Source organism: Pezoporus flaviventris, unplaced genomic scaffold, assembly GCF_033815535.1.
Source record: "Pezoporus flaviventris isolate CSIRO_AGI_PZ_B2104156 unplaced genomic scaffold, CSIRO_AGI_Pfla_v1 ptg000029l, whole genome shotgun sequence".
Lineage (NCBI taxonomy): Eukaryota > Metazoa > Chordata > Aves > Psittaciformes > Psittacidae > Pezoporus > Pezoporus flaviventris.
Genome location: NW_026892577.1, coordinates 13,269,194 through 13,295,367, shown reverse-complemented (window position 1 = coordinate 13,295,367; position 26,174 = coordinate 13,269,194). Strand labels below are relative to the sequence as shown.

The following is a 26,174-nucleotide window of genomic DNA, read 5'->3' as shown; positions in this document are numbered from 1 at the left end:
AACATTGACATTGATGAACTGTTAAAAGTAGAAATAAGAGAAACAAACTTTAGAGGAAGTCTGGGGCAGTCATTTAAATGATAATGCAAAGTTTGGCTTTACTGTCAAAGTGAAAAACTAAGAGTCAACAGAATAGTCACTTTCTTCATTTTGTTTTACTTAAAACAGAATTTAAGTATGTACTGCAATCTAACATTTTTGAGCTAACAGTCTCCCATATAATAAATGTTTTTCTGTAATAAGGGGGGTAGGAGTAAGAAACAGAATAAAAGTAAGGTTTTCGGCAAAGCAGCAAAAATTCTGTAAACATCATGAAGCAAGCTCGTGCTTCCCCCTCCCCCTCGAATTAAACAGGAAAAATAGGACATATGTCTAAAAAACCCTTGTACTCTATTTCATCTGATACTTAACTGAAGCTTTAAGATAATTTTCATATTGATGAAGTCTTAAGCTTTTTAAATTTAACATCAGTAAAGACACATTTAGGAAATTAAGGCACAATATGCATATCTACTTACTTGTTTTAAAGCAGACAGCTTAGGTGCATGTTGGATGTCTCGAAGGGATGAACTATGTGTTGCGAGTTGCTCTGTAATTCTTTTATATTCTGGGTGTTGGGTTGTTAACACTAATGCTGGGTGGTTGCATAGCTTCCTTAAGTACTGCAGTGCCTTGAATTGTTTAGGAAATGGAAGTTCAAGGAAATAGTAATAATGTAGTTACAGAAAAATGATGAACAAAACTGATTATAAAATATAGGGGCCACTCAGCTACATTCCACAATTTGGACTTCAGGATATATTTTCATTACAGTAACATTACACATTTATGTAAACTAGACCAGTATTTCGAACTGTATCAAATAACTATTAAGTGTGTAACGATCTTGGTTCCTGTTGCAGGAAAAGTATGCATACTACCATTTCCCACACCTTCATGTTGAGTGTGGGATACAGTAGCTGGGTTTGGGAGCTGTGCAGAGGCTTTGAGAATGATTGTTTCCAAGTAGCCAAGACTTAACCTGCAATTCTGTCAGATCATGAACCTTCATAAATTCAGATCTAACTTTAAGTTAACTTATTTTGTTCATGGTTTAGTATCTTAATTTTGTACTGTAACAACTAGTAAAACCAAAATTAGTTCTCTCTCTTTGAGGTTTTGCATTTCTGGTAATCAGTTATTAATCAAAAGTAGTATCCAAGATCCATAAACAGCTGAACACTAGTTAAAACACAACATATTAAGAAGTAAGACAGTTTTATATTACTTAAACCCCAAGAACTTAATTAAATCAAAATAGCTGTACATCACTTTCAGGCAGTATGATCCAAACCCTAAGTATTTTACTTGGATCATATGGCCGTAAATGTACAAGTTAGCTACAAGTAGGTAGTAAAAATTAAAAAGACATCTGTACCTGAAACACATGACCTGTAGCTTTAAGCTTTGGTTTTTCAGTTTCTTCATTTAGTGAAATTGAAGAAACTGTTTCATCAATATCGCATTTGGCACGAGACTTGGCAAAATCTTCATAAAGCTGAACCTGTACAGCAGACAAGAGAATGAGTATGTTTTCCCAGACAGAAATAAGACAAACAGCCATTTTTTTTATTTTAGTTCCAAGTTTAAAGTTCTGAATTACCATAATCAAGAAAACCATACACAAAGCACATGATCAATATAACAGTGCAATCTCTTGCAATTTTCTTTCAGCTTGGAAAGATATTATTATAGAACAATGCCAGAAATTAAGCTAAAGAAATCCTCTATTGTAACTGGACTGATACTAGTTTTAACACACATACTACAAAAAAACCTTTTAGTCCCATGGTCCCAAAGAATGTCAGAGGTGACATGAGACTGACCCAGGAATACAGAAGTGGTTTCTTTGTGGTCTTTACTGTGCTGAAAACACTAAGCTTCCAGAAACTTTTTAAGCATACCTGCAGAGGACTGAGAATACAGTAATAATCTTGAATAATTTTGGGTGGAAGATCCTGCAGTACATCCTCCTTCATCCTCCTTAGGAGGAATGGCAGAACCTGGCGGTGCAGTGCTTCCATTGCAAGAACCCCTGGAGGAGACAACGGGAGCCACATTTTAGGGAAAAAAAAATTGAAATGTCCGCCTCTCACCTCCTGTTCTTACACTGGAACTGATCACACTTTCTCTTTTCATGTGAAACTCTCATTTAAAGGAAGAAAACAAGAAAACAAAAATTTAACATTTGATCCTTACCAGCCTCTTGTTCTCGACTGGAGCTTCGGGCATCTCTACTTGCCAGTATTGGTTTGCCATAACGAGCTGCAAATTGGCGTTCAGTACCCAAAAATCCCGGCATGAGGAAGTCAAACAATGACCACAACTCTAAGACGTTGTTCTGGCATAGGCAAAACATTTTTGAATTATTTCCAGAAGTAACGAGTTGTTACAAGTTATCACAAACATTTCCATGCCTATTTAACACTGCCTATAAAACTACAAATGGAACACTTCTATGTACTTTTGAGCTCTTAGAAATTGGTGGCTTTTTCATCAAACTAAGTTACAGAAGACCTGCACCTATACTTTGGCACATAAGACTTTTTACTGTGCCTTATGTATTAAGCCACACTCAACAACAAACCCCAGGAGATACAAGTGGCCTCAGACAGATACTCCATGAACAAGGCATTAGGAGAAAGCCCAAAGTCTGGGGTTCCCTCCCTGCCTGCTGCTTATAGAACAAGTGGTAGAGAAAGTCTTGTTGCCAGCTTTTGAGCTCCTATTAGTACCATGGATCTTGCACCTATTCCCTGATACATGGGTATACTAGGAAAGGAAAAAGATGCAGTTTCAAGTATTTAGCAGTGAAAGGCTTTTCTTTTTTTTAATAAAATGTATATACTTCAAAGAAGATGACTAATAAAAAGCACAATCAGACTGCGAAATATATCTGTTTCACTTGTTTTCACCCCACTCACCCAACTCCTTAGGAAAAGAGAAGCAGTTACCTGGATTGGTGTCCCAGAAAGAATAATCCTGTAATTGGCAGTCAGCTGTTTTACTGCTTTTGACAGTTTAGTTTTTCCATTTTTAATTACATGGCCTTCATCAAGAATGCAGTAATTAAACTTAATATTTCTGGAAAAGAAGAATACAGGCTTAAGTACCATTTAAAATTCTAAGCTATTAAAAACCTCAGAAAACAAACCAACTCTTACCTGAAGAAATCAATGTCATTTCTTACAACATCGTATGAAGCCACTATGAGATTGTGTCTTTTCACCTGGTGCTGTAATCTTAAGAAAAAATAAAATAGAGGAGATAACTAAAACATCCCTTACAGATGTTATTATTTCAGATTTTAAAGGTACCATCGCAAGCTTCACCATGCTACAAACTATGCTTCAGTAGCAGCAGTAAATTGCAAAATTGTGTTGTATTTTACTCTACCCAAGTCATAAATGCAAAATACACTACCTTGCTCTCTCAGTAGGAGGTCCTGTATAATGCAAAGGATTAAGATATTCTTTTGAGCAAAATTTGCCCACTTCATCCACCCAGTGTCCTGTGAGTGTAGGAGGGCACACCACCAAAGAGGGAAGAGGGACACTGTCCACCAGCTTTGTTCTTGCATATTCCTGAGCCCTTAAAGAATGTAAAAACAAGTCTGAAAAAAACCTGTTTTTCATAGAGTATCTTTTAAGATAGAAGCTACTTGTTTACACTTACCTGAGGCAATGATCACCTGCAAGAATGCAAATGGACTGTAAAGTTTTCCCTAAGCCCATGTCATCACAAAGAATTCCATGAAGTTTGTATTTATTGAGAAATGCCAGCCAGTTCACTCCATCCTGAAAATGGAAAACAGAAAGAGCACTTCAGAAGACCTAGCTTTTGGCTAGTTCATCTTCAGTTCAAACAGCTGTATGTTCTATCATACACCAGTGCCAAACTAGAAGCTTGTTTCCCACCATAAATGCATCCATTACAGCCCCCTCACTCAAAGTAGAGGGGAATAAAGGGAGAAACAGAAGTGGCTGAACAGCACAAGGGGACCTGGCTTTGCAGTGGAGAGCAGCTACAATCAGTCTAAGCAAGGCAGCCCATTGGCCATGCCCTGAGAAAGATGAGAGAGGGGAAAAAAACTACATCATGAAAAAAAAAGCTGTATAAATGGTACACATTATTTGATTTGCTCTTCCTTACCCAAGAACACTAGATACATACTGCACAGCTAAAAACAAAACAATCCCCCCCACCACAACAACAGCACCCAAACAACTCCTACCCTTCCATAAAATCATATTGGACTGGAAAATATTGCTTTTTTAAAATAAAAGTATAAGTTATTACCTGCTGATATTTTCTGAGCTCTGCTTTGATTGGTACTGGAATTTTATAGTTTTCCAGTTTTTTTCCATCCAACAATTGTTCCAGAAAGTGACGTTCTTTAGCTTTCATTCGGATTAATTCTTCAGACATGTTTGGTGGATCTGGTATACCAGCCTAGGAAAGTATTTTTAAAGCAGTAATGTAGAGGCTACAGTACTTAATTCACAGAGAGTAAGAAAAAGTCATACTGGCTTAGACATTTTAAATGAACAGATGGCAAAGATCTGCAGTCTTCTCAGTTGTGTAAATCCAAACTCAGTGCCCCAAAGGACATACTGAAAAGCTTGATGGAATCACACAGAAGATGGGAAATCTTGGTTATGCCTGTAAGATTTTACAAAGATTGAGCTACTCTACCTCTAATCAGGGATTTTATCTGGCTGGCTAGAGAATTCTTTGACACCCATTTCTCTTAGCCAAATCTACTATTCCAAGTGAGATGGATTTTTCTCCCACAGATATTAGCAGAATTAGATCTAAAGTGATACTGGGAGCCATAGAATGAATTCAGGCAGTTGGAAACTCCTGGGAAAAAGAAAAACCTAAACTCCTCCAGATTTGCAGCAGCAGACACTGGCTTCCTATGTACTTTCCCTACCAGGCCATACACCCATCTGTTGTGGATGGGTATATGGACAGCAAATATGCCCAGACATTCTTGCTTGCTAATAACATACTGTAGCAAAAGAGATGGTAATATTCTCCCATCATCACATCTGTCATCTCAGTTTTCTGGGCCACCTCCATCTTTAGTTAGTTTTACTTCAAAACCCAAGTTACTGATCACTTGGGGAGCACTCCTGGCCGAGAAGAAAAACTTACCGTTCCACCGTGTACGTGATTAATAAGGAAGGTGGAAAACTAACCCAGATTTCAGATGTTAGAAGGGCTCCAACAAGGTATTTAAGATGCACAAACACATGGGCAACAACTGCTCTTCCCACCCTCTCTTTGAAAATAACATGTCTGAAGTGTGAATACCATGCCAGTTAATTTTGTTCAAGGATACTGTCAACTTGCAGTATGATGCTTATCAATAAAACAGGACAAATTAAGCTGAACCATTTATCTTGCAATCCTTCTCTCAGTCATATTTTCACCTTTATGGTTGAATGAATAATGAAATTGAGAATAAAGGTACAGGAAACTGAGCAAACTAAGTTCTCCCAACTCATTTAACTGCTATTGTTTCCAATTCCTCACAGTGAGAAACCAACACAAAGATACAGATTAGGAACTCAAATCTTATTCAGACCTCTATCACTTTTACTTATCCAGGAGCTGAATTCAGGTCATGCATTTTAAGCAGTATATAAAACGCCAGCAATAAACACAGAAGACTAGACTCTTTGTTTTGTTACAGAACTAAAAGTCATGCTTCAAGGACACAAAATTGAGTGAGTCTCTTTTTTACTTTTTTCTTTTTATACCACCACTATAACTACAGAAAGCTGTAAGAGTTTGTCTTACAAAATATCTGCAAGGCTACCCTAAAAAGTCTTCCCATTTAAGAAAGTAGAACTGTATCCCTAAAATACCACTCTGGTTTTTTTTGGTTTTGTTTTTTTTTTTTTACACAAAGCATTCATGAAAGTTTGACTATGAAAACTTAGTAATAAAGTTATTTCAACCTCACAAAAGGATGCCTTCAGAAAGTATTGTCTCATAACACATATATTTCCCCAGTCCCTATCAGTCCACCCCCTACTCTCCTACTCTTTCCACTGAGGTGACTCCAACCCCTCTACAGTTACCAAATTATATTCCTTGTTTGGCCTAGTATTTAAAATTGCTGTCATTCAAAAGACTGTTCCACAACAGTACTGGTATTTTCACTCATTATTAGCTTATTTCACTCACAGACTGCACATTAAATAAATTTCAATATCTAATACTGAACTTCCTTAACTGGAAAGTGAAGACTTAAGGGAGTTCTTGAGTGACTATGGAAAAGAAACATGAACTGATCATGCACACATATGCAACTAATAAAACAAGTATTCTACATTTCTAAGAGATGCTCACTAAATTCTATTAAAATAGCTTAAGAAAAACCCATATAACCTAAGTTATATGTATCCCATAAGTCTCTATCCAAACGCACATGAAGAGCACTGGTGTGAACAGCAGCATACCAGAAATTGATATCTACTTTGCTCACTTTTAACTTTTTTGACATTTCAGTGTAAGCATACAGAAATTAAGTGCTCCATTTAATGCAGATTGCTAGTTATCAGATTCTAAGGTTATTATACTAAATTTAAATTTGCAATAAGATACTGAACCCATTAAACCAACAATATTTTTTTTTTCCTCATTAGAAACATGCAAACAAATTCTGAACTGTCTTCTATTACCATCTGGTGGTGAAAATAAGTTACTTGGAAACCTTCTAGTCCCCAGAGTGGGACTTGACCATATACACAACACCAAGCATACATAGTGAGCACACATGTAACTCATGAGACTTTTGAGATAAAGCTAGCAAAAGCAGCATTACATAGAAGATGAGTATGTACACAGTTTCTTATAAAGAGAAATTTTACTTCAACATTTATTTAGAAAGTTACTAACAAAGGGTCCAATTTTACTTATTTTACATTATAAAGGACATCTTTAAATATCTGATACAGACTCAACATCTATAAAAAGCTACTTGCTCAGCAGTAGCCAGAGTAAGCCAGAAGCCTGGACTTTTTGGCTGGTGAAACAGTGGACAGAGGACAGTTCACATACTCAATCTACTTACAACTTCAGCTTACCTCAAGAGGCATTAGTCTAATTAGTGTTGCAAAGCACTGAGTAGCCATAAAACGCACACTATTTGTCTGATCACTCATTCTACCCAGAACTGGAACCACTAGAAGAACAATGTATGGAACAATACCAACATCCAGCTGCTCCATTACACCTGGATCAGTTATTAAGGAAATAAGTTTTCACCAGGATTGTCTGACATGAATATATACCTGGCAGATTTCCCACTCAACAGGTAAAAGTCATTAATACATTACATGAACAAGACTGCTACTGACAAAGCAATGGGGTGGAGAGGAGAGAGAGAGAGGTCTCATCCACCCAGACTTGGCCCAGTGAATTTCATGGTTTGAGGAACTGAATTATCTCCACCAAAATTTCATTTAAATTAAGGCAATAGAAATGAAAGCTTCTTCTATTTCTTGCTTACAGGAGGAACATAGTTTATGATTTTATTTAATTCCTCCTCCCATTTTTTCTGGCAGTTTTTGTTTCCCCAAATTAAGCAACTGCAAAGAAGTTTCCACATTTTTGAATGTTCACACAAGGATACATGCAAGTGCTTCAATTGCACCTTCTTGTTTGGTGTTGTCATCTATTGCTCCCAACCACGGCAGAACTTTCTCTAGAAAGATATTCATTGTTTCCATGGTAGCTATTTTGCTCATAACACCTACACAACGAGCAGCCATGTGTCTCACTGCAGTGCTGGGATGTTGAAGGCACATATAAAGATGAGTCAAGTGCTGTATTAACTGAAGAAAAGGGTGGAGAAAAGATTAATATGAATTACAAAGAAATTACTGAGTAATTTTCAATTAAACAGTCTTACAGTCTCTGCTGCCTCCCGAAGAATGCGTGAAATGGCTCCTTCACAAGGTTTAATTGTTTAGCACTGAAAAATTCTTCTAGAAGCTGACAACTGAACTTTGAACAAATATTACTCCCCAGTACAGTTAAAATTCTGAGTAACAAAATATTTAGTTTTAGACAAAATGAAAATTAAGGAAGTCCTTGGTAATTAAGCAATTGTTTCACACTGGAAAAATACAGTACTAAGTACTCAGAGCTTCATAAAAAAAAAGTCATCGCTTAAATACAGATACATAGATTTAAAAATTTCCAGCTTGCAAATTCATCCTGACCTCCTCCCATTTATGTTTAGGGAGATGAGCTCTGTGTTGGGAGTCTTATAAACTCTGTGTGACAAGAAAGACACCCAGAAAGAAATTCCCATCTTCCCAAGGAAGGATGTGTATATGTACATGTCTTTTTCATCAGCACAAACACATTTTTATGTCAGATATCTTAAAGAGATGGTCAGGTTTTTCCTAGCATTGAAATCCTTAAATATTAGCTTTGATCAGCCAATTTCACCCTCTTTTACTTCCTATGGAAGTTTTTTTCTTTTTAAATATGTATACAGTATTAGCAGCCCCCAAAACAACCTACACATTAACTACAGACCATATATAAGTATAAAGTACGTAGATGTACTAGAAAACCCTTTCCATTTCATATGCTAAATTCACTCAAAATCAATTCAGTATTTAAATAAATAACAAACAATTCCATATGTTCCACATGAATCTCCTCCATTAGCTCAGAACGCTACATCCATTCCTTACACCCGTCCTTTCCCATCGTATTCTTTCCAGAGTTCTGGTCTACTTATTCCTTCCATGAGAGTCTTTCCATGTATTTTTATTACCCTGCTGCCCTTCTTTTATGTCTCTTCCACTGCTACTATATTTATTCTGAAATATAGTACTGCAGATAAGCTAATACTGAAAACTGTGTTCAGATGCAGGCATAATGATGTCCCTCTTGCTGTTTCTTTCTAATTTTCTTTTCTTTTTAACCAGTATTTTACTGATACTTTCACAAAACTCTCCTAACTCCACAATCTCTCAAGTAGAAATAGGCAGTTCAAAGCTCACTACTGCATGCAAGATGATAAGTCTTTTACATTGAGTGGTGTGTAAAAATAAATAATTTAACCCCCCCCGAGATCCAGTCTCCTTGGGGGTAAACTGAAGTTTCCCTAACTTTTTCACTGCCTGCACAGGGAGCCTTTCTGACAACCTTCAGCCTGTTCCACAGCAGTCAGGCAGTAAATTGTGTAGTTTTATTACTACCATTTCCCCCCACTACTCTGGCCGCATAAACTACATGTCAGTCAATTAAGTCAACCTGTTTCAGTCAGCCACATAATGCAGCTTAACAGCATTTTTATCTGTACTTCACTAACAAAGAGAAGGCACCATATTATCACTCTGTTCCCTCAGGTTCAGGAAATCTGGAATTAGGATAAAGCAGAGTGAAGATGCTGGTTTCAATGTAACAAAATAGCATAAGTATTATCCTAATTCAGACTTCAGACACAATCTTGTTTGGCCATCTGACCATCTGAAGAAGGTAGGCCAAGGCTAAGTTGTTGGTAGGTGCTTGATTTATTTATGTGTGGGCTTATTCTACAACCCTACACAAATAAATACAGAATTTAACATCCTACAGAACACAGGGAAAAAAGAGCTTTAGAACGTAACAGTTGAACTGCTGAGGACAGAAGGCTATGTCTTCAGTTCATCAAGACTAGGATACAGGCAGGATAGCAAATGAGTAAGAACACTATTTAAGCAAAATTAAGAAAACATCTAAAAAGAAGCCTGACAAAACAAAGATTTAAAAACAGCGGCAATGAACAGACTGAACTGTTTCCTACAAAAAAGCTGCTTTGGAATATAATTACCAGAGGATGTAGTTGAGTATCCATTGCAGCTGCTGTTGTTTCAAAAACCTGCAAAGAATTTACTAGCTCCTGGGCAGGAGCATCTCCTTTTTCCAGTAAGGACTTTCGGTCTGTTAAAAACAGAAAAGGTGTTCAGTTCAAGACTGACATACTGCCCCCCAGCCTACCAGACCTCCCCCACCTTAAATCAGAAGTGTAATTACCAAAATTATTTATGTGAATGTTGTTCCTTAATGAACCAACCATAGCATCCCAGAGATGTGGCAATCCCGTTGCCATTTCAGCACCAAAATGTTTAGCTATAGTAGATAAGGCAAATTCAGCTCCTCTTCTCTGTACAACATAAGGTTTCTGAGCCTACAATTAAACAATTTAAAAAAACAGGAAGAACAGATATAGGAATAGCAATTACTTTCAAACAGGCTCCCATTGTTACATAAGCATTCTATTCTGACTATGCTTACAGGTATTTACAACACATTTTCTGGTCCACTTTTTAATTTGCAAGTTATTTACTTTGTTCTTTATACAGGTAAAACCAAACAGACAGACAAAAAAAGGGGTTTTGTAGTAGATTATTTAAATCCTGTAAATTTTGGGATTAGGCTTTTGCTGACACAGGCCCATTTCAGCAGGAGGTTTTCCAACTGGTTCCAGTTTCAGAACCTCAGATATTGCCAATATAGGGACACCACGAACAGTAACACACTAGCAAGACTTACCAAAAGCAGTATTTGTTTTGTTAAGCCCTCTCTCCCACACTCTTCAGAAAATGGAATGGATAAAAATCACTTCAATTAGGAAGAAACCTCACAACACTGCTAAGGAATCACAGTCCTGACTAGCATCTTATACTGACATTTTATATGATGAAACAGTAACAAAAAATCTAGCATATCAAGTGTGGAAGTCACACATACGTATATCGTAAAACCAGTCATACTTCAAATACTGTTCTTAATGCTTCAGAGCACCTATTGTGCATCAAGATGATCAGCACTAACATGGGTAAGGACACAGCAGTTTGGGGAAATCCATTTGCATGGATTTGTACTGAGATATTAATAAACTGTACTAAACATGAAATATTTCAGGAGTTACTAACATTCTTAATGACACACTGAAGATTTAAAATCTCATTATCAACAAACATATGCTGCTTGCATCAAAACTTTATGTGAACTCTTTTCTCTCATGAATAAATCCTGGACATCCCTATTATAATGCTGTCAACTCCAGTGAATTCAAAAGTAATGTGAGGGAGGGTGTGTGTAGATATGCAAGTTGCGAATGCAAGCTGTTGAACTTTACCTCATCAAGTTCTGTAGGAAGGCTTCCACTACTGCCAGGAGGGAGATCTACAACTGGGGCTTTTGGAGCTTTTGGAGTAGGACCTCGCCGACTTGTGATGGCAAAAGCAGCTTTCTGGTGTCTGTACAGTGTAATTATTCCCTTGTGCTTAGTAACTGTATGATGCATCCCATCTTTATCAGAGTTGGGCCCTGAAGGAAGAGAAAGAAGAGCTGACAATTTAAGATGCAGTTTAAAACATAAGCAGAAGTGATAGCTAGCTACAAGCCATCTGCAGATCTCAATGTCCTCAGAAAACTAAACCATGTCATCGTTCTCAAGGATGGAAAATTCAGGTACAGAGTTACTCTGTTCAGAGCACATTTACAGCCTTGGCATCAAAACTGAAGTGCATAAATTGCTACACAAATTACTTAGCAGGAAACACAGGTAACAAAACTGCAGTCAAATATAAAACGTCTGCACAAGATTTTTTTTTTGTGTAAGACAACACGTTACGTTCTAAAGTTTAAAAAAAAAACTTACCTTCTGTGTCCTTTACAAACAGTTTATGACTTCTACCATGATACAAGCGCACATGCCATCAATGTCTTTGGATGTGTTGATGTTTCCATTTATGTTGATAAGCTTAATTTTCAATTGGACATGGATATTACCCTACTCTGACTTTACAAAAAAGTACTATGTATAATGGTCAAACCTTAAAGCAGGTTCGAATCTTTGACAGTATTAAGGTCTTAGTATTGTTCATTCAATCTGTATGTTTTCAGGAACATCAGGAACAGGGTGCACAGAATTATCTGTTAATTTCAAAGACTGTACTCCTCTTTTGATATCTTGGTATTAGCCCACGGAATGTAACATAAGTCAGGGTTTTTTTTTCTAACAGGTTACTCTAATTTCTTAACTTACTCAATTTCAATGAAAAGCTTCATAACGTATGTAAATGAAATGTAATCGTAAGTGGATAATAACAGCAAGTAACTGAAAACTGGGACGAAGCTGGTTTTTAACATAAATTTTCTGAAAACCATCCACATCATTAGTTGCACACAGTGTGTAGTTTACGATACCTAAATGAAATAATTACTAAAAAATGAAGACTCAGTTGCTAGCATTTCAAAAACACCAAAACCAAGATGCACTCAAATACCCATTTTAACAGTTCAGAGAAAAGCACAAGCATTTTTAGGAATACTGGCAGTCTAAGGTATCATACCTTTTGAGTTTTCATAGCTGCTGCCCTGAGGCTGTGCAGGACATGCTGCTAGAGGGGTTAGATGTGGATCCACACAGAGAGAGTTGCAGAGATTTTTTATAATCTTTGAGTTGGGACAAGGAGATCTTGTTGTACACTGCTGAAGTAACTTTGCTATACACGAAGCCACATAGTTTTGTACAAGTGTATTCTCCTCTTTTTTGATAGCTTCCATTAAGGGCTTTATAACAGGATTTAGTTTTTCTGGAAGTTGCTGCAAGTTCACAACTGCACATGCAGCCAATGTATGGACTCGCAGATGCATCACTTGCCATTCTTGATTTGTTTCTGTAACAGTCATTTGGACTTGTTGCCGTTTACTATCCAACTGCTGTAGAATTTTAGGATTCAAAGTAAAGGATGATGTCGCTTCACTGAAAACAGAAGTAACCTAATAAAAAGGAAGAAAAAACTTACAAATCCATTTCACAGGATCCCCATTAAACAGGGATATCCTCTGAAAACCATGGTTTTTTTTGGCAGAATACAAGTCACTTTACCAGGTATTATCATTTCTATTTTTCCAACAAATATCAGGAAATGCTGCAAAAAGTAGTTTCTGGAATTTTCAACTGCAGCTCAAGGGGAAAAAAATCAGGCATATTATGAACATTTTGAGTGTAGATTCTGAAAGCTAAAAGAGATGTTCTCCTCCAAATTTAGATTGTCCTATTTCTGCCAGATATACCCAGATATTCTGGCAACACATAAGCACATGACAGATAAGCAAAGTAGAATATGCTATGGATTCATAAGGCCAGAAAGGATGTGCAAGGGCCCCTGTGTGAAAAAGTTGTTTCTATGCTCTTTTTGAAGAAAGAGAAACTTGGATAAAAATGTAAGGAAAAACACAGCAAAACCCAGTAGTTGCAGGACTTGCCATACCCTCTGACTACTGGGTAACTACTGTTACTCAAATCTTTCACAGGAAAGAAGTTAAAAGCAACATGGAATCATGGAAATGCTAAACTTATTCTACTGATAGGATGGTTAGGCCTCTAAGTACAGGAAAGATGATGGCAGCTGTTGAGAGGGTTGGTCTAAGGGGTTTGGTTTTTGTTGTTTTTTGCCTTCTACTTTTAAATGTTCAGGTCATATCTTTCAATGACAGGACTTGTACTGCTTCACTCTATAGGCATCTCAAGTTCTATTCCACATGACCCTGATGACTGGAATAACCAAAGGGTGCAAAAAATATGAATAGCGAGGAAGAGCACAGAGTTTTTCCATCTAATGCATGAAGACCCATACTACAATGCAGAGCAGGTTTGGTGTTCATATTGCGAGAAGACTTGAAGAGCTGAAAGAGCGCAGAAGATAACTATTTGCTATTTCCTATGGCTATGGAATAAGTCTTCTAATCCACAATGGATATCTCTTGAAAAATACACATGCATTGGTCAAGCAGCCCTATCACTAAACTCCAGAGTAAACAATTGAGGTACATGAAGATTCCTGTACTTCACAGACTATGAGCTCACATTATTCTGTCTGGCCTTACCTTGGAAATTTATTCATTGTAGATGGTAGTCACAATCAGACTGGCTGCCAAAATCCCCTCAGCCTATATACACAATTGTCTGTAACTTTAGAGGTATGTTGAGATTTCCGAGTTAAGCTACTGCATGTTATACATAAATACTACCATCTGAGAATTTCAAGATCTATCATGCTATAGTCATGTCATCATGACCGTAAGTGTACAAACTTACACCTTCCCTTATTCTTAGCATGCAAGTTGCATACACGAACACATCCAGGATCCTAATACTCCTCATCCCCTTCCCCAAGATGCACTACATCTATCAGCGTTCCTTCATTTCTCCTACATCCACACACCTCTCCCACCCCTTTTATTTCGCAGGCTCTCAAACCCACAAGCTCTTCATTTACATCCTGCCTCATCTGTCTGTACCCATCTTTCTCTCTGCTTAAGAGGCCAGTTTTTGGTTGAAAGAAAAACCTTTTAATTCGTTGCCCCAACATTATCGGATCTATTTTTGTTTATAGAGCTTTTAATGTCAAGAGCTATCTTTCATTAGCACATCTAACACTGATGTTTTCAGATTAAAAAAAGACAACACAATTGAACAGCCAGGAAAAAGAAAAAATGAAAATAAACAAACAAAAAAAATCCCCCACATTAAACCACATGCTTGGGAGTTGGTGGGGAAGTCTACAATTTACACAGTTTATTTGACAGCATTTTTTGAAGGAGTTCCAGCCTGCTTTTTGTTCTGTGTAGATTTTAATAGTGAATCTAAAACCTGGGATCAGGACACCGTCAATTTCTTCTCTAGTATCTACCTGTATTGTACTCAGTTTTTGGCACATCTCTAACACCACGGAGGAAGTGGTAAGTATCCATTACATATTTCATGTCAAAGGATGTGTAAAGTCACTACATTATTTCTGAAAGTTGCCATCTGTGTAATAATTATGCTGAAGATGTATTTCAAGACAGGAACAGATCTGAAGGAAGGGCAGGCATGCCTCTACTTACCAGCTCATTAGCTTGATCTATTGTAAATACACTGCAGTTTACTCTGTTTCCAATGTCAATGTGTGAATCGGCTAACAATGAGATGAGCTGTTTACATTCATTCTGCATTCGTGTAAAAGGAACAGCAATTTCATCATAATAGAGATGTTCAGAAAGGACCCCAAGTAAGCGAGGCTGCACACAAACTGCCACGGTTCTACACTCCTATAACAGGAAAAGATGTCATTTTTATTTCTGAGTAATCACAACTTCTGTTGTTCAGTTTTGGGCACTAATAAGGGCAATCTACCTACAAAAAAAAAAAAATCCAGTTTCCAGGGGGACCATTAATATTTGTAATCCAGATATAAAAGCTTACTAACAAAACCTTAAGTCTGCCACTAGAAAAGGAGAGACAGTGAAAACAGGGAAGACAGTCATGTTAAAAGGAAGCCTTGACCTTAAATAACATGCTTCTTGAGAACAGACATATTTGTAGAAGAAATGTGAGCATATTTACTGATTCACAGTTCCAAGAGTTGGTGTTTAGCTACCGAGTAATGAATTCCCCCTTTGCCTACAATCAAGATTTTAGTATTTAGATGCGTAAGTACGATTATCGCTTATCAACTGAAATTTCATTTCAAGCTAAGTAGCGGCTGACAAGCTGTGCATTGAGATAGTGAGTAAAATTTAATTTTGCTGCAGAAACATCCTACCTTTTGCAAGGCTGCCCACTCACAGATTACTAATGCAACACTAATCCTCTGCAAGGCAGACTTAGAATTCAAGTGGAAGAGCAGTAGCTGAGCTAATGATTCAGCTGGCTTTATTTCTTGAGTAACAGTATTTACACCTGGGTCACAAATGCAGCAACAAAGTGCTCCCAGCAACCTGACAAAAAGAGAAAGAAGAGTCACCTCGGTGTTACAATTACCCTGCAATTAATGATTCAAAATGAAGATGCCAAAAATGTCTACATAATTAGATTTTAGCAAAAGCACCACAGAACCAAAAAGATAAATTGTTTTAAAATATTTTTTAAGATTTCCAGTAAACTGACTTTGCTGCCATCATCCGAGCTCGCATGACAACATAATCCCTGGTTGCTGGATCTTCTGCGATGCTGTCTGCCCCAGCAATATATTCCTGAATCACCTCTTTATTCTGGGTTTGACCTTGACGCAGTTTAGCACCTGCCTTTTCCTATGGAATAAATTTGGGAGAGATTGGCAGTAAAATGTATTTGTGATAGAAAAGATTAATTCATATTCCATAACATCCTCTGCAGAAGTTGGACTAAGCCAGAACATTTCTGGAATAACAGACTTGACATAAAGTAGTTGACCACTGTAAATCACTTCTCCACTAGTAGTTTCTGTCGTTCTATTAAATGCATGATATGGTTCCTTCCAAGATAATATTAAAACTAACACTCAACATTTGGCTGATAAACTGAGTCCACATAGAGGAAAAAGGAAAACTTTTTCAGCATGTTTTCAGAAGTAACACAATGCTTTCAGACTTTACTCAGTCCTGCAAACAGATGCGTTTGAAACCATGATGGTTACATGGAACTACTAAAGGATTCACAGGGAGCATGCTGCATGATAGAACTTGAGTTCTCATGGATAACGTGACAAGAACCGTTTTGCTCTACAGACTCGAGGTTTGCATGACAGGCTACATTTAGAGTTGTAAAAAGGCACCACCAATCCCCTCTTAACAGCTTTAGAGCACTTTTATATACAGCTAATCAATTTCCCACTTTTCCCAGAATAATTAGAGCTCACATTTCACTTACTTTTGATCTGGTTTTTACTTCTAGCAACATGTTTAAGTCAATGGGCAAATGAGATGGCTGCATCATTAAACAGAGCCAGGCTCCCATCCATGGACAAGCAGCTGCAACCACATACTGTACAGATGCTTTGTTTAACAGTTCCAGCCATACCTTGGGAAAGAACAATAGTGGAAATAATGACAAATTTGCATGGGTGTACATAAGATCATATATGTGCTGATAAACTGTATGAACCATACAAGAGAAGGCTGCTCAGAGACCTCACAGCAGCCTTCCAGTATCTGAAGGGGGCCTACAAGGTGCTGGAGAGGGACTCTTCATCAGGGACTGTAATGACAGGACAAGGGGTAACAGGTTCAAGCTAAGGGGAAGTTCAGGTTAGATATAAGGAAGAAGTTCTTTACTGTGAGGGTGGTGACACAGTGGAACAGGCTGCCCAAAGAAGTGGTGAATGCTGCATCCCTTGAAGCCAGGTTGGACAGAGCCTTGAGCAATGTTGTCTAGTTTGAGGTGTCCCTGCCCATGGCAGGGAGGTTGGAACTAGATGGTATTAAGGTCCTTTCCAGCCCTAGCCATTCAATGATTCTATCCACCTTCAGTATATATAGTAAAACTAGGCTAACTACAAAACAATTAACATGAACACACTGTTCTTTATCTGTACGAAAGTGCAGAGGACATGAAAGAGCAGGATATGTTAGCAATATACAGGAAGGTCATAAGTCATGCAAATACCTTGTGAATAAGATCCAGAATTTCTTGATTGCTTTCTAAGATACAAAACTGAAATATGTGCCTCAACATGTCTTGCAGAATTGGAGTCAGCCATGCTGAAGAGCTCTGAAACAAGGATATCTTGTGATTATATGATCAAGCAGATTCCAATACATATCATTGTAAAACACCAGTAACACTAAATTCTTACCTGGTCTTGGGTGGACAGCAGTGTGAATAATGTCTCCAGGGCTGCTTTTCGCACAGAAGATATAGTATGATGCAAGAACGGCCACACACGTGGGACCAAAACTGTGAGTGACTGCTGAATACTAGTACATGAAGTGGAGATGTGGAAGCCATGAGAGGGAAAAAAACCAAAAATAAACACACAGAGCTAAGTTAATTTTGTTTAGATATAAATTTCAAGAATGTATTTTCACGATGTTGTTTCCCAGATTATACTTTTGGCTTTGTTAAAGTATTCTGGCAAAACATGGGGGTTTTGGTTTTGTTATGATTTTAGAAATAATTAAAACCAAGCTTGGATCTTTTCTGCAGGAGCTTGCACCTCAACAAGCAGCACATGCTGAATTAAAGATGGCATTAGTGACAACTTCATTCTTAATTTTGGATTTGGGCAAAAACCAGCTTGAGCAGTGACAATCATACAGAATGATAAAGGTAAGATGTGTAAAGTATCTACCTTTAAGTGCAGATGCTGTGAGCTTACCGTGTGGATTATGAAAACTATTAACATACCAACATGTAATTCCTCTAATTTGACAGAGTCCCAAACAGATACAAACTAGGCACTATCTTCAACCAGTCATAGAATTACTGGTTGTCCTATTGATGTGAATTTTCACATCTGTAGCTCCTTTAGAACTGTTCAGATAACAAAGTCCTACAGATACATGCATGTGTTTTAAAGTATACAGTTTGAAGTCTGTCAACAAAAAGCGGACAGTCTGTGGGCAGGATCACTATGAGTGGAGCTGATATCCCTTACTAAAATACTCAAGATGAATGGAGAGAGGAAGAAAAACCACATCGTATATAAACAATGTCTAGTACCTTTTGATTATTTCGTTGCCTTTTACTGACGTAATGAGAATAGAAGTGCTGTCCTTCACTTTAAGGAAAAGCAAGAGTAAAATTCCAAAGCCGATTTATACCAAGCATCTCCTTAGCATGCAATTTGAAAGCAACTTTGATTATTCCAATCTGAAAATAACTGGACAGTCAAACCTGCAATACTGAAGCAATACTAATGAAAAAGTTACCTGCATTTGCGGACCTGAGGATAAGTCAGGAGGGAAGAAAGAAGGATCATGATACTGTTTGTGGAAGCTGTCAAGTCATCTAACTCCAGAAGTGCATCCCACAAGGTATTAAGAATAAAAGGCACCTACACAAATAAGCAGAGGAGGTCATCTTAAAAAAAGTGCTGTTTCTAAGCATTATTTTCTTCATTCAGACCAAAAGCAAACTTTTCCATCAGAACTGATAAAAAACAATTCAGGCACCTTCTGAGACTGAAGTTGGACCAGGCTTTCCACTACTGGTACTAAAGATGCTGCGGCAACAGCTCGGACATCGTCATCCAGATCTTGGAGACCTTCTATTATTGCAGGCAGCACTTTAGGCAATAAAGTGCTGATCAAATCCTGCCAAAAAGATCAAAAGCTTTTTTGAACTTAAAAGCATGTAACACCTCAAGCAATTAAGATGTGGGAATAAATCCATTTGTTGCATAAACCAGAAGCTACAGGTCCAAGACAACAATCTAAATATTTTAAGTTACCATTCATATCCTAAAATCTAGGTTATAAATTTGAATGAACTGTAACCTGACTGTTTGTATATAAACAAAGCTCAGTGTTTGCAAAATGGTATAATGAACACACTAAAACTTTGTAGCAGTGTTAACCTCACACATGAAAGCATCACCAAAATGAGACAAGCATATTTGTAATGTAACTTGGCACATTACAAGAGTACAATTTTGCTACATACATGAAGATTTCTGCAGCCTGGATATTAAAATGCAGTCACACATCTTATAACTCATATGAGACTGCAGTGCAAGCAAGCTTGCTTTATCATATCTACGTACTGTTCAGTCACATCCTCTACTTCAAGTAGAGCTTTTTGTTCCAAAGCTCTCTGCAATTTGTTGTGAGGGTTATTACCTGACGTACTGCCAAAGCATACTTTATTCCTAGGAGACCACCATGTCTCACTTCCCATTGTTCTTGTGTTAGCAGCTTCAGAAGAACATCCACAGTTTTGTGAACTCCAGTCTCATTCATATGTTTCAATACTACTCCCAAAGTCTGAGCACAAGTCTCACGTACTGGTGCTACCACCTAGGATAAAGTAAATCATAAAACAGTTACTTCTGCATGAAACCTGACTTGGAAACCAGTAAGAGTAGAGTCAGATGACCAAAACTGCTATACAGACAAGGTGAAATCTCTCAGCTACTTTGTAATAAGCATCTGTGAGCAGTGACAAGTAGCAGCACAGTACAAAGCACAGCTGGCCTGCTGTAGTATTGTCTCCCACAGAAACCTGCTGATCTACCTGTTCACTCAGAGACAACTTACTTCATCTGAAACAAAGTCTCCAAATCTGTCTAATGCAAACACACAAAGGAGTCTAATAACCAGGTCTTCCAGCCACTCCTGATGCTGCTGAACCATCTGTAAAAAAGAGATAAATTGAACACCTTGACTGTATTTACTCATAAAGGATTGCTGATATGCTTGCTTTAACTAAAATTTGTAAGAGATGTGGCAACATGTTTAAGCTAAGTATAGCCATCTCACACAGATAGTCAAATAGCACTAATTCAGCTCACATGGTTTATTACAAACATCTTATTTAAAAAAAAAAACAAACCACAAGGTAGCTTTATCAAAAGGCTAGAGAGCACCTTGTAAGGTACACAGATAATTTTATTTAGTATTTAACATACACAGCACTCAAAGGTAAGAGTCATTCAGCTAATCCATACTGACTAATGTCAATACATCTAAGGCAAGTCAATTAATATGCTTGAAGAAAATTTACAAATAAACATGAACTATGAAGCAGTACATCACTGTGGAAGACTCAGTGAGAGGAACTTGCTTTTCAGCCATGTCTCCTCCAGATTTAACAAACAATTTAGACCAAGCTTGTCTGGCATCTGTTAGAGACCCAATAGTTCTGTAACTCTGCATCTCGGAGTAAAAGCCCACAGAAGCAACTGCTCAGACATTATCTTTCTCATCCCCACTGTCTGCCTACTAGATCACCAGCTCCTTTGAAAGCTATCACTTTAATAAACAAAACTTTAATCATATCATGGATTTCATGTTCCCATACATGTCAAAGAATTACAGCCTGCATAAAGCATGCACAGCAGCCTTTGAAGCTAGCCTGGAGTACACATACTCTTTCCATAAATAGGTAAGAAAATGCTTAAAGTATCTTACCATTGTAGCATGTGTTATTACCCTGCAATCTCTATGTAACAACTACCACTCCATGTGGAAGCGAGGAGAGATAGTAGCTTTTGCTTTATCTATATATACAGTATGCTGAGGTAGCTTGATTTACATTTGATAAATGTATCTCATTCTTTAACACTCTCTAAACCACAAGCTCTCCAAGCTGCTTTTACAGCAATGAAGTCAGTATGAATTCGGATGAGATTCACTATTAATAAATGGGATGTTACTGTTGGGATATTTTGAAAAAGAGTTTTCCTTTTAAATAGGCTGTTTAAATAACTTTTCTCATACTAAAAAAGCAAGCAGATTGATATGAGTCACCTTACTAGTTAAGTGGATAGAATTAGATGGCCTGAGACACTTCACGAGAATGACACGATTATCAGTCATAGTAAGGGTGTGCTCAAAACCAGTATTTTCTAGTATGGAAGCTACTGTTTAGTAACTTTACACACAGTCTACATCTTAATGGCTGTTCATACAATAGTACTGTTTTTTGAACAGGCCTTCTAAAAGGATACAGTGCATACAATGATTTCATCCAGATTGTTTTGAGCAGACAAATCTCATGGCTTATGTTCTCCCTGATCAGCCACCTCCTGCAGAGCTTAAGTATTTTAAAGAAGTCTGTTTTCTAAACTTCATTTAAGTAAACATATTAAGTCTACATGATTGGAAACTTACCTCTTCTAAAGAGCTATCTCCCATTTTACCACCACTTTTACCATGAGCTTTAAGTATCTCCCTCAGTCCAGTACCTGCACCATGTCGAACCTAGAAAATGAAATCAAAAGTAAAATTTTAAATACTTAGGAACAAATACAAAGATAAAAGCCACACTGGGTAACTGAAACACTTCTACTTTAGTCTTCACAGAAATGTTTCAAGATCAGACCAACTCATATACTAATCTGCCCAAAACAAACCAATTTTTCCCTATTTATCTCCCAGCTTGTAGATGAAACAATTAAGAATTGCTTCTATTTACTAGCATAGAAGATATTGTTATCATATTTAGAATCATAGAATAGTTAGGGTTGGAAAGGACCTTAAGATCATCTAGTTCCAACCCCCCTGCCATGGGCAGGGACACCTCACACAAAACCATATCACCCAAGGCTCTGTCCAACCTGGCCTTGAACACCATCAGGGATGGAGCATTCACAACTTCCTTGGACAACACATTCCAGTGCTTCAGCACCCTAACAGGAAAGAATTTCTTCCTTATATCCAATCTAAACTTCCCCTGCTTAAGTTTCAACCCGTTACCCCTTGTCCCGTCACTACAGTCCCTAATGAAGAGTCCCCCCCCAGCATCCCTATAGGCCCCTTTCAGATACTGGAAGGCTGCGATGAGGTCTCCACGCAGCCTTCTCTTCTCCAGGCTGAACAGCCCCAACTTTCTCAGCCTGTCTTCATACGGGAGGTGCTCCAGTCCCCTGATCATCCTCGTGGCCCTTCTCTGGACTTGTTCCAACAGTTCCATGTCCTTTTTATGTTGAGGACACCGGAACTGCACACAATACTCCAGGTGAGATCTCATGAAAGCAGAGTAAAGGGGCAGGATCATCTCCTTCGACCTGCTGGTCATGCTCCTTTTGATGCAGCCCAGGATACGGTTGGCTTTCTGGGCTGCAAGCACACACTGAGGCCAGCTCATGTTCATTTTCTCATCGCCCAGCACCCCCAAGTCCTTCTCCACAGGGCTGCTCTGAATCTCTTCTCTGCCCAACCTGTAGCTGTGCCTGGGATTGCTCCAACCCAAGTGTAGGACCTTACACTTGGCATGGTTAAACTTCATAAACTTGACATGGTTAAACTTCATAAACTTCATCTGCCCACCTCACAAGCGTGTCGAGGTCCTTCTGATCCCTCCAGCATATCAACCGAACCACACAGCTTGGTGTCATCGGCAGACTTGCTGAGGGCACACTCAATCCCACTGTCCATGTCAGCCACAAAGATGTTAAACAAGACCGGTCCCAAAAGGACACCACTCATTACTGGTCTCCAGCTGGACACTGAGCCATTGACCACAACTCTTTGTGTGCGGCCATCCAGCCAGTTCTTTATCCACCGAGTGGTCCACCTATCAAACTGATGTCTCGCCAATTTAGAGACAAGGATGTCGTGCGAGACAGTGTCAAATGCTCTGCACGAGCCCAGGTAGATGACATCAACTGCTCTACCCCTGTCCATCAGTTTCGTAGCCCCATCATAGAAGGCCACCAAATTGGTCAGGCAGGATTTCCCCTTAGTGAAGCCATGCTGGCTGTCACCAAGCACCTTGTTGACTTTCATGTGCCTTAGCATGCCTTCCAGGAGAATCTGCTCCAAGATCTTGCCAGGCACAGAGGTGAGACTGACTGGTCTGTAATTCCCTGGGTCATCCATTTTCCCCTTCTTGAAAATGGGGGTTATATTTCCCTTTTTCCAGTTGTCAGGAACTTCACCGGACTGCCATGATTTTTCAAATATGATGGACAGTGGCTTAGCAACTTCATTTGCCAGCTCCTTCATGACCCAAGGATGGATTTCATCAGGACCCATGGACTTGTGCACATTCAGGCTCTTAAGATGGTCTCAAACCAGATTCTCTCCTACAGTGGGCCTAAGTTCTTCATTCTCACAGTCCCTTCCAAGACTTGGGTGGTAATGCAATTTGTAGTAATGTAACCAATGAAGAGTTTTCATTTAGTTTTCTCTCACTGTAAGACATTATTTTTCAGAAAGAGCAACTAGCAGGTATTGCATTTTTAGTAAGTTTACAAGAAAAGCAATATTCTTATATTTCTTAAACACTCTGTATTCTCTTTGTATTATGTGTTTGTCCTGGGTTCAGCAGTAGAAGTCATGTTTCAGCTACTGCTGAACCCAGGACAGTGTTACATTTCTGTTTCTCTACAGCTCTTCGTATTTCTTAAAGAGAGCCTGGATCCCCACTGAATATTTTGGGATCTGCCAAACTAACTTCTGAGAATTACTATCCCACACAGCTTACAAACCTGCCTTGTTTGCCTAAATACTAGAAGTGAACAAGTGACAAGAGAAAGCAAATTATAGCCACTTTTGTGTTCCCACCACACACGGACAGTTGAACACACTAAGAAGTATTAGAAATGGCAGGAGACCAGATCTGTGCTACAGAGGCACCGGTTGCTGGTACTTTTGATACACGCCTGCACTAGTAATTGGCTCATCAAGAAAAGCCCACTCAACAGATACACAGAAGTTGCAAAAGCAGAATTCTGGACTGGGTTTTCAATGAGAGGCCTTTACATAGGTTATAGCACAACTTATTCTTCTTTTCTTTTTTAAAGACACTTCACATACATGGTTGTTGCTAGCAGAAAATTATTGTATGTCATTTCATGATAATAACAACTAGAACCAAGTAGTTGGTAGGTCCTTCCTTAGAGTATTTTAGATAAAATGCTAGCATATACATCCCACATGTACTGCTCAGTGGCTGTTAGTAAAAGCTGTAAGCCAGTAAAAACAGTCACAAAGCCTAGTCTTAGGTCTTAATTGCTCATAATACACCAATCATTTGCTTATTTGGTCCAAGACTGCTTATGAGCTAGATTTTACAAGCCAAAAGAGGAACAGTTCATTATTTAACTTCTCAGCTTTTGCAAACACAAAACAGCAAGGCAAATGACGGAAATACCAGTAGTAGGATTCATCTTGCTTGACTTCATCTGCCTAATAAGCAAGGCAAGCAATGTGAATTAGTCATTTAAGACTGCCTCAAGACATCGCAAGAAGATGCCAGAGGGCAATTTTATAAACATGTATTTCGAGGTAGTTTAACCTGGTTTCCACCCAGAACATACCATAATAATGATTCTAGATTGATCTACTTCCTTAATTAAGATGTGTGCACTCTGTATCAAATTCACTAAGAAAGCTGTGCAAATATATCTGCATTCCATATGACAAGTGGACTTTGGCTTCAACTGCAAACAGCCGGATTTCAAATAAGGGGAGGATTATTAGCTCAGAAGCAGTGATGTGCCAAACAAATACAATTATCCTTTTGCTGTGCCCAAAATAACTGGGCTGGCTGCATATGACCTAGCTCTGTGTTTCCAAGTTTTAGGTCCATGTAGGCAGACCTAAACTCAAGACTGAAACTCTGCTACAGATATACCTGAGTATGTTACAGTTAGTGTTAACATTTGATCATTCAAAAGATCAACTTTTTAAATTAAAAAAACTGAAGTTAGTTGACAACTGTTATTTCTATCTTCTGTCCAAGGAAGTGAAGCTAGTGGCAGCTACCTCCTATTTTTGCTTGGAACAGGTATCAAAGTTTGTAGAAAATAGTCTAAGGACTGGCTAGAAGGCTGAGCAGAACAGGTTTTGAATCTTGAAAATCAGTTGCCTAGGCGACCCAATACATAGTTTTTGTAGTTGGTATTTACTACATTAGAAAAAAAAAAGTTTTTTTATAAATGAAGAGAGCAAGTAATGATTTGTAGCCTGTCCAGTTACAAAAGGAATGATTCCCCTACCTTTTCTACTCGTTTAGCATTAGACAAACATGTCGCTGTCATCAGCGACACTTGTACACTATTCCTCAAACTCCTGATGAATCTAAACCTTTTAGTTGCTTCATCTGTTGACCAGAGATTCATGTGCTTTTATTTTGCCTGAACTTCAATACTTCCAGAATTCTCACTTTATAATCACTGCTTTTACATATCTCCCACTGTCCACTCGATTCTACATTACACATTTGTTTTCATTTATACTTTAAATGAGTCTTTAAGAACTCTGTAAGTTCTCTAAAAGCAGATTTGTCTCAGCTATGTAATATGTATTTATTGATGTAATCTTTGATATCTAACAAAATGGCCTTAAGTCCTACATGTACAATTTTTGCACTTCTGCCGAAGCCTTTTTTTTAATCTACAGTTACACCTTAGATACTGCATATACATCTTACCTCCCAAGAAGGGTTAAAGAGATCATTGCACACTTCTTCACAAAAGCTTTCCAGAGGCCATTCATTTGGCTAAAAATCATAGAAAAAAAAAAAGATTAAAAGAGAAAGGTACCAGGAAATCACTTCTTATATTGTATGACACTCAAATATGTGAAGGTGACAAACACTTCCAACAGATTAAGTATTTTCCTTCATTACAGGACAGAATTGAAAAAAAAAACCACCAAAACCTAACAACTCTCTTCCACACTTCAGAAGCTATGCT

The 26,174-nt window shown here is 38.1% G+C and overlaps 1 protein-coding gene and 1 long non-coding RNA gene across 2 annotated transcripts in view; one reads left to right on the top strand and one right to left on the bottom strand.

Moving 5' to 3' along the window:
- Nucleotides 1–26,174, bottom strand: part of BTAF1 (B-TFIID TATA-box binding protein associated factor 1) — a 44,609-nt gene that overhangs the window by 3,218 nt on the left and 15,217 nt on the right. The window contains exons 8-34 of the mRNA XM_061459076.1: nucleotides 25,910–25,978; nucleotides 21,643–21,732; nucleotides 20,068–20,163; nucleotides 19,651–19,827; nucleotides 18,985–19,125; nucleotides 18,742–18,866; nucleotides 17,667–17,787; nucleotides 17,477–17,581; nucleotides 16,742–16,891; nucleotides 16,001–16,143; nucleotides 15,657–15,831; nucleotides 14,959–15,162; nucleotides 12,417–12,846; nucleotides 11,198–11,388; nucleotides 10,090–10,243; nucleotides 9,887–9,996; nucleotides 7,688–7,889; nucleotides 7,140–7,288; nucleotides 4,339–4,491; nucleotides 3,715–3,836; nucleotides 3,463–3,630; nucleotides 3,204–3,281; nucleotides 2,994–3,123; nucleotides 2,239–2,380; nucleotides 1,944–2,074; nucleotides 1,418–1,543; nucleotides 519–671 (exon numbers count right to left, since the gene is read on the bottom strand). Coding sequence (XP_061315060.1) covers nucleotides 519–671; nucleotides 1,418–1,543; nucleotides 1,944–2,074; nucleotides 2,239–2,380; nucleotides 2,994–3,123; nucleotides 3,204–3,281; nucleotides 3,463–3,630; nucleotides 3,715–3,836; nucleotides 4,339–4,491; nucleotides 7,140–7,288; nucleotides 7,688–7,889; nucleotides 9,887–9,996; nucleotides 10,090–10,243; nucleotides 11,198–11,388; nucleotides 12,417–12,846; nucleotides 14,959–15,162; nucleotides 15,657–15,831; nucleotides 16,001–16,143; nucleotides 16,742–16,891; nucleotides 17,477–17,581; nucleotides 17,667–17,787; nucleotides 18,742–18,866; nucleotides 18,985–19,125; nucleotides 19,651–19,827; nucleotides 20,068–20,163; nucleotides 21,643–21,732; nucleotides 25,910–25,978 — 4,035 coding nt within the window. The remainder of the gene's footprint in view (nucleotides 1–518; nucleotides 672–1,417; nucleotides 1,544–1,943; nucleotides 2,075–2,238; nucleotides 2,381–2,993; nucleotides 3,124–3,203; nucleotides 3,282–3,462; nucleotides 3,631–3,714; nucleotides 3,837–4,338; nucleotides 4,492–7,139; nucleotides 7,289–7,687; nucleotides 7,890–9,886; nucleotides 9,997–10,089; nucleotides 10,244–11,197; nucleotides 11,389–12,416; nucleotides 12,847–14,958; nucleotides 15,163–15,656; nucleotides 15,832–16,000; nucleotides 16,144–16,741; nucleotides 16,892–17,476; nucleotides 17,582–17,666; nucleotides 17,788–18,741; nucleotides 18,867–18,984; nucleotides 19,126–19,650; nucleotides 19,828–20,067; nucleotides 20,164–21,642; nucleotides 21,733–25,909; nucleotides 25,979–26,174) is intronic.
- LOC133272218 (uncharacterized) lies at nucleotides 650–2,401 on the top strand. The gene is made up of 2 exons (XR_009744369.1): nucleotides 650–1,247; nucleotides 1,714–2,401. It is a non-coding gene; the product is annotated as an uncharacterized LOC133272218 (long non-coding RNA).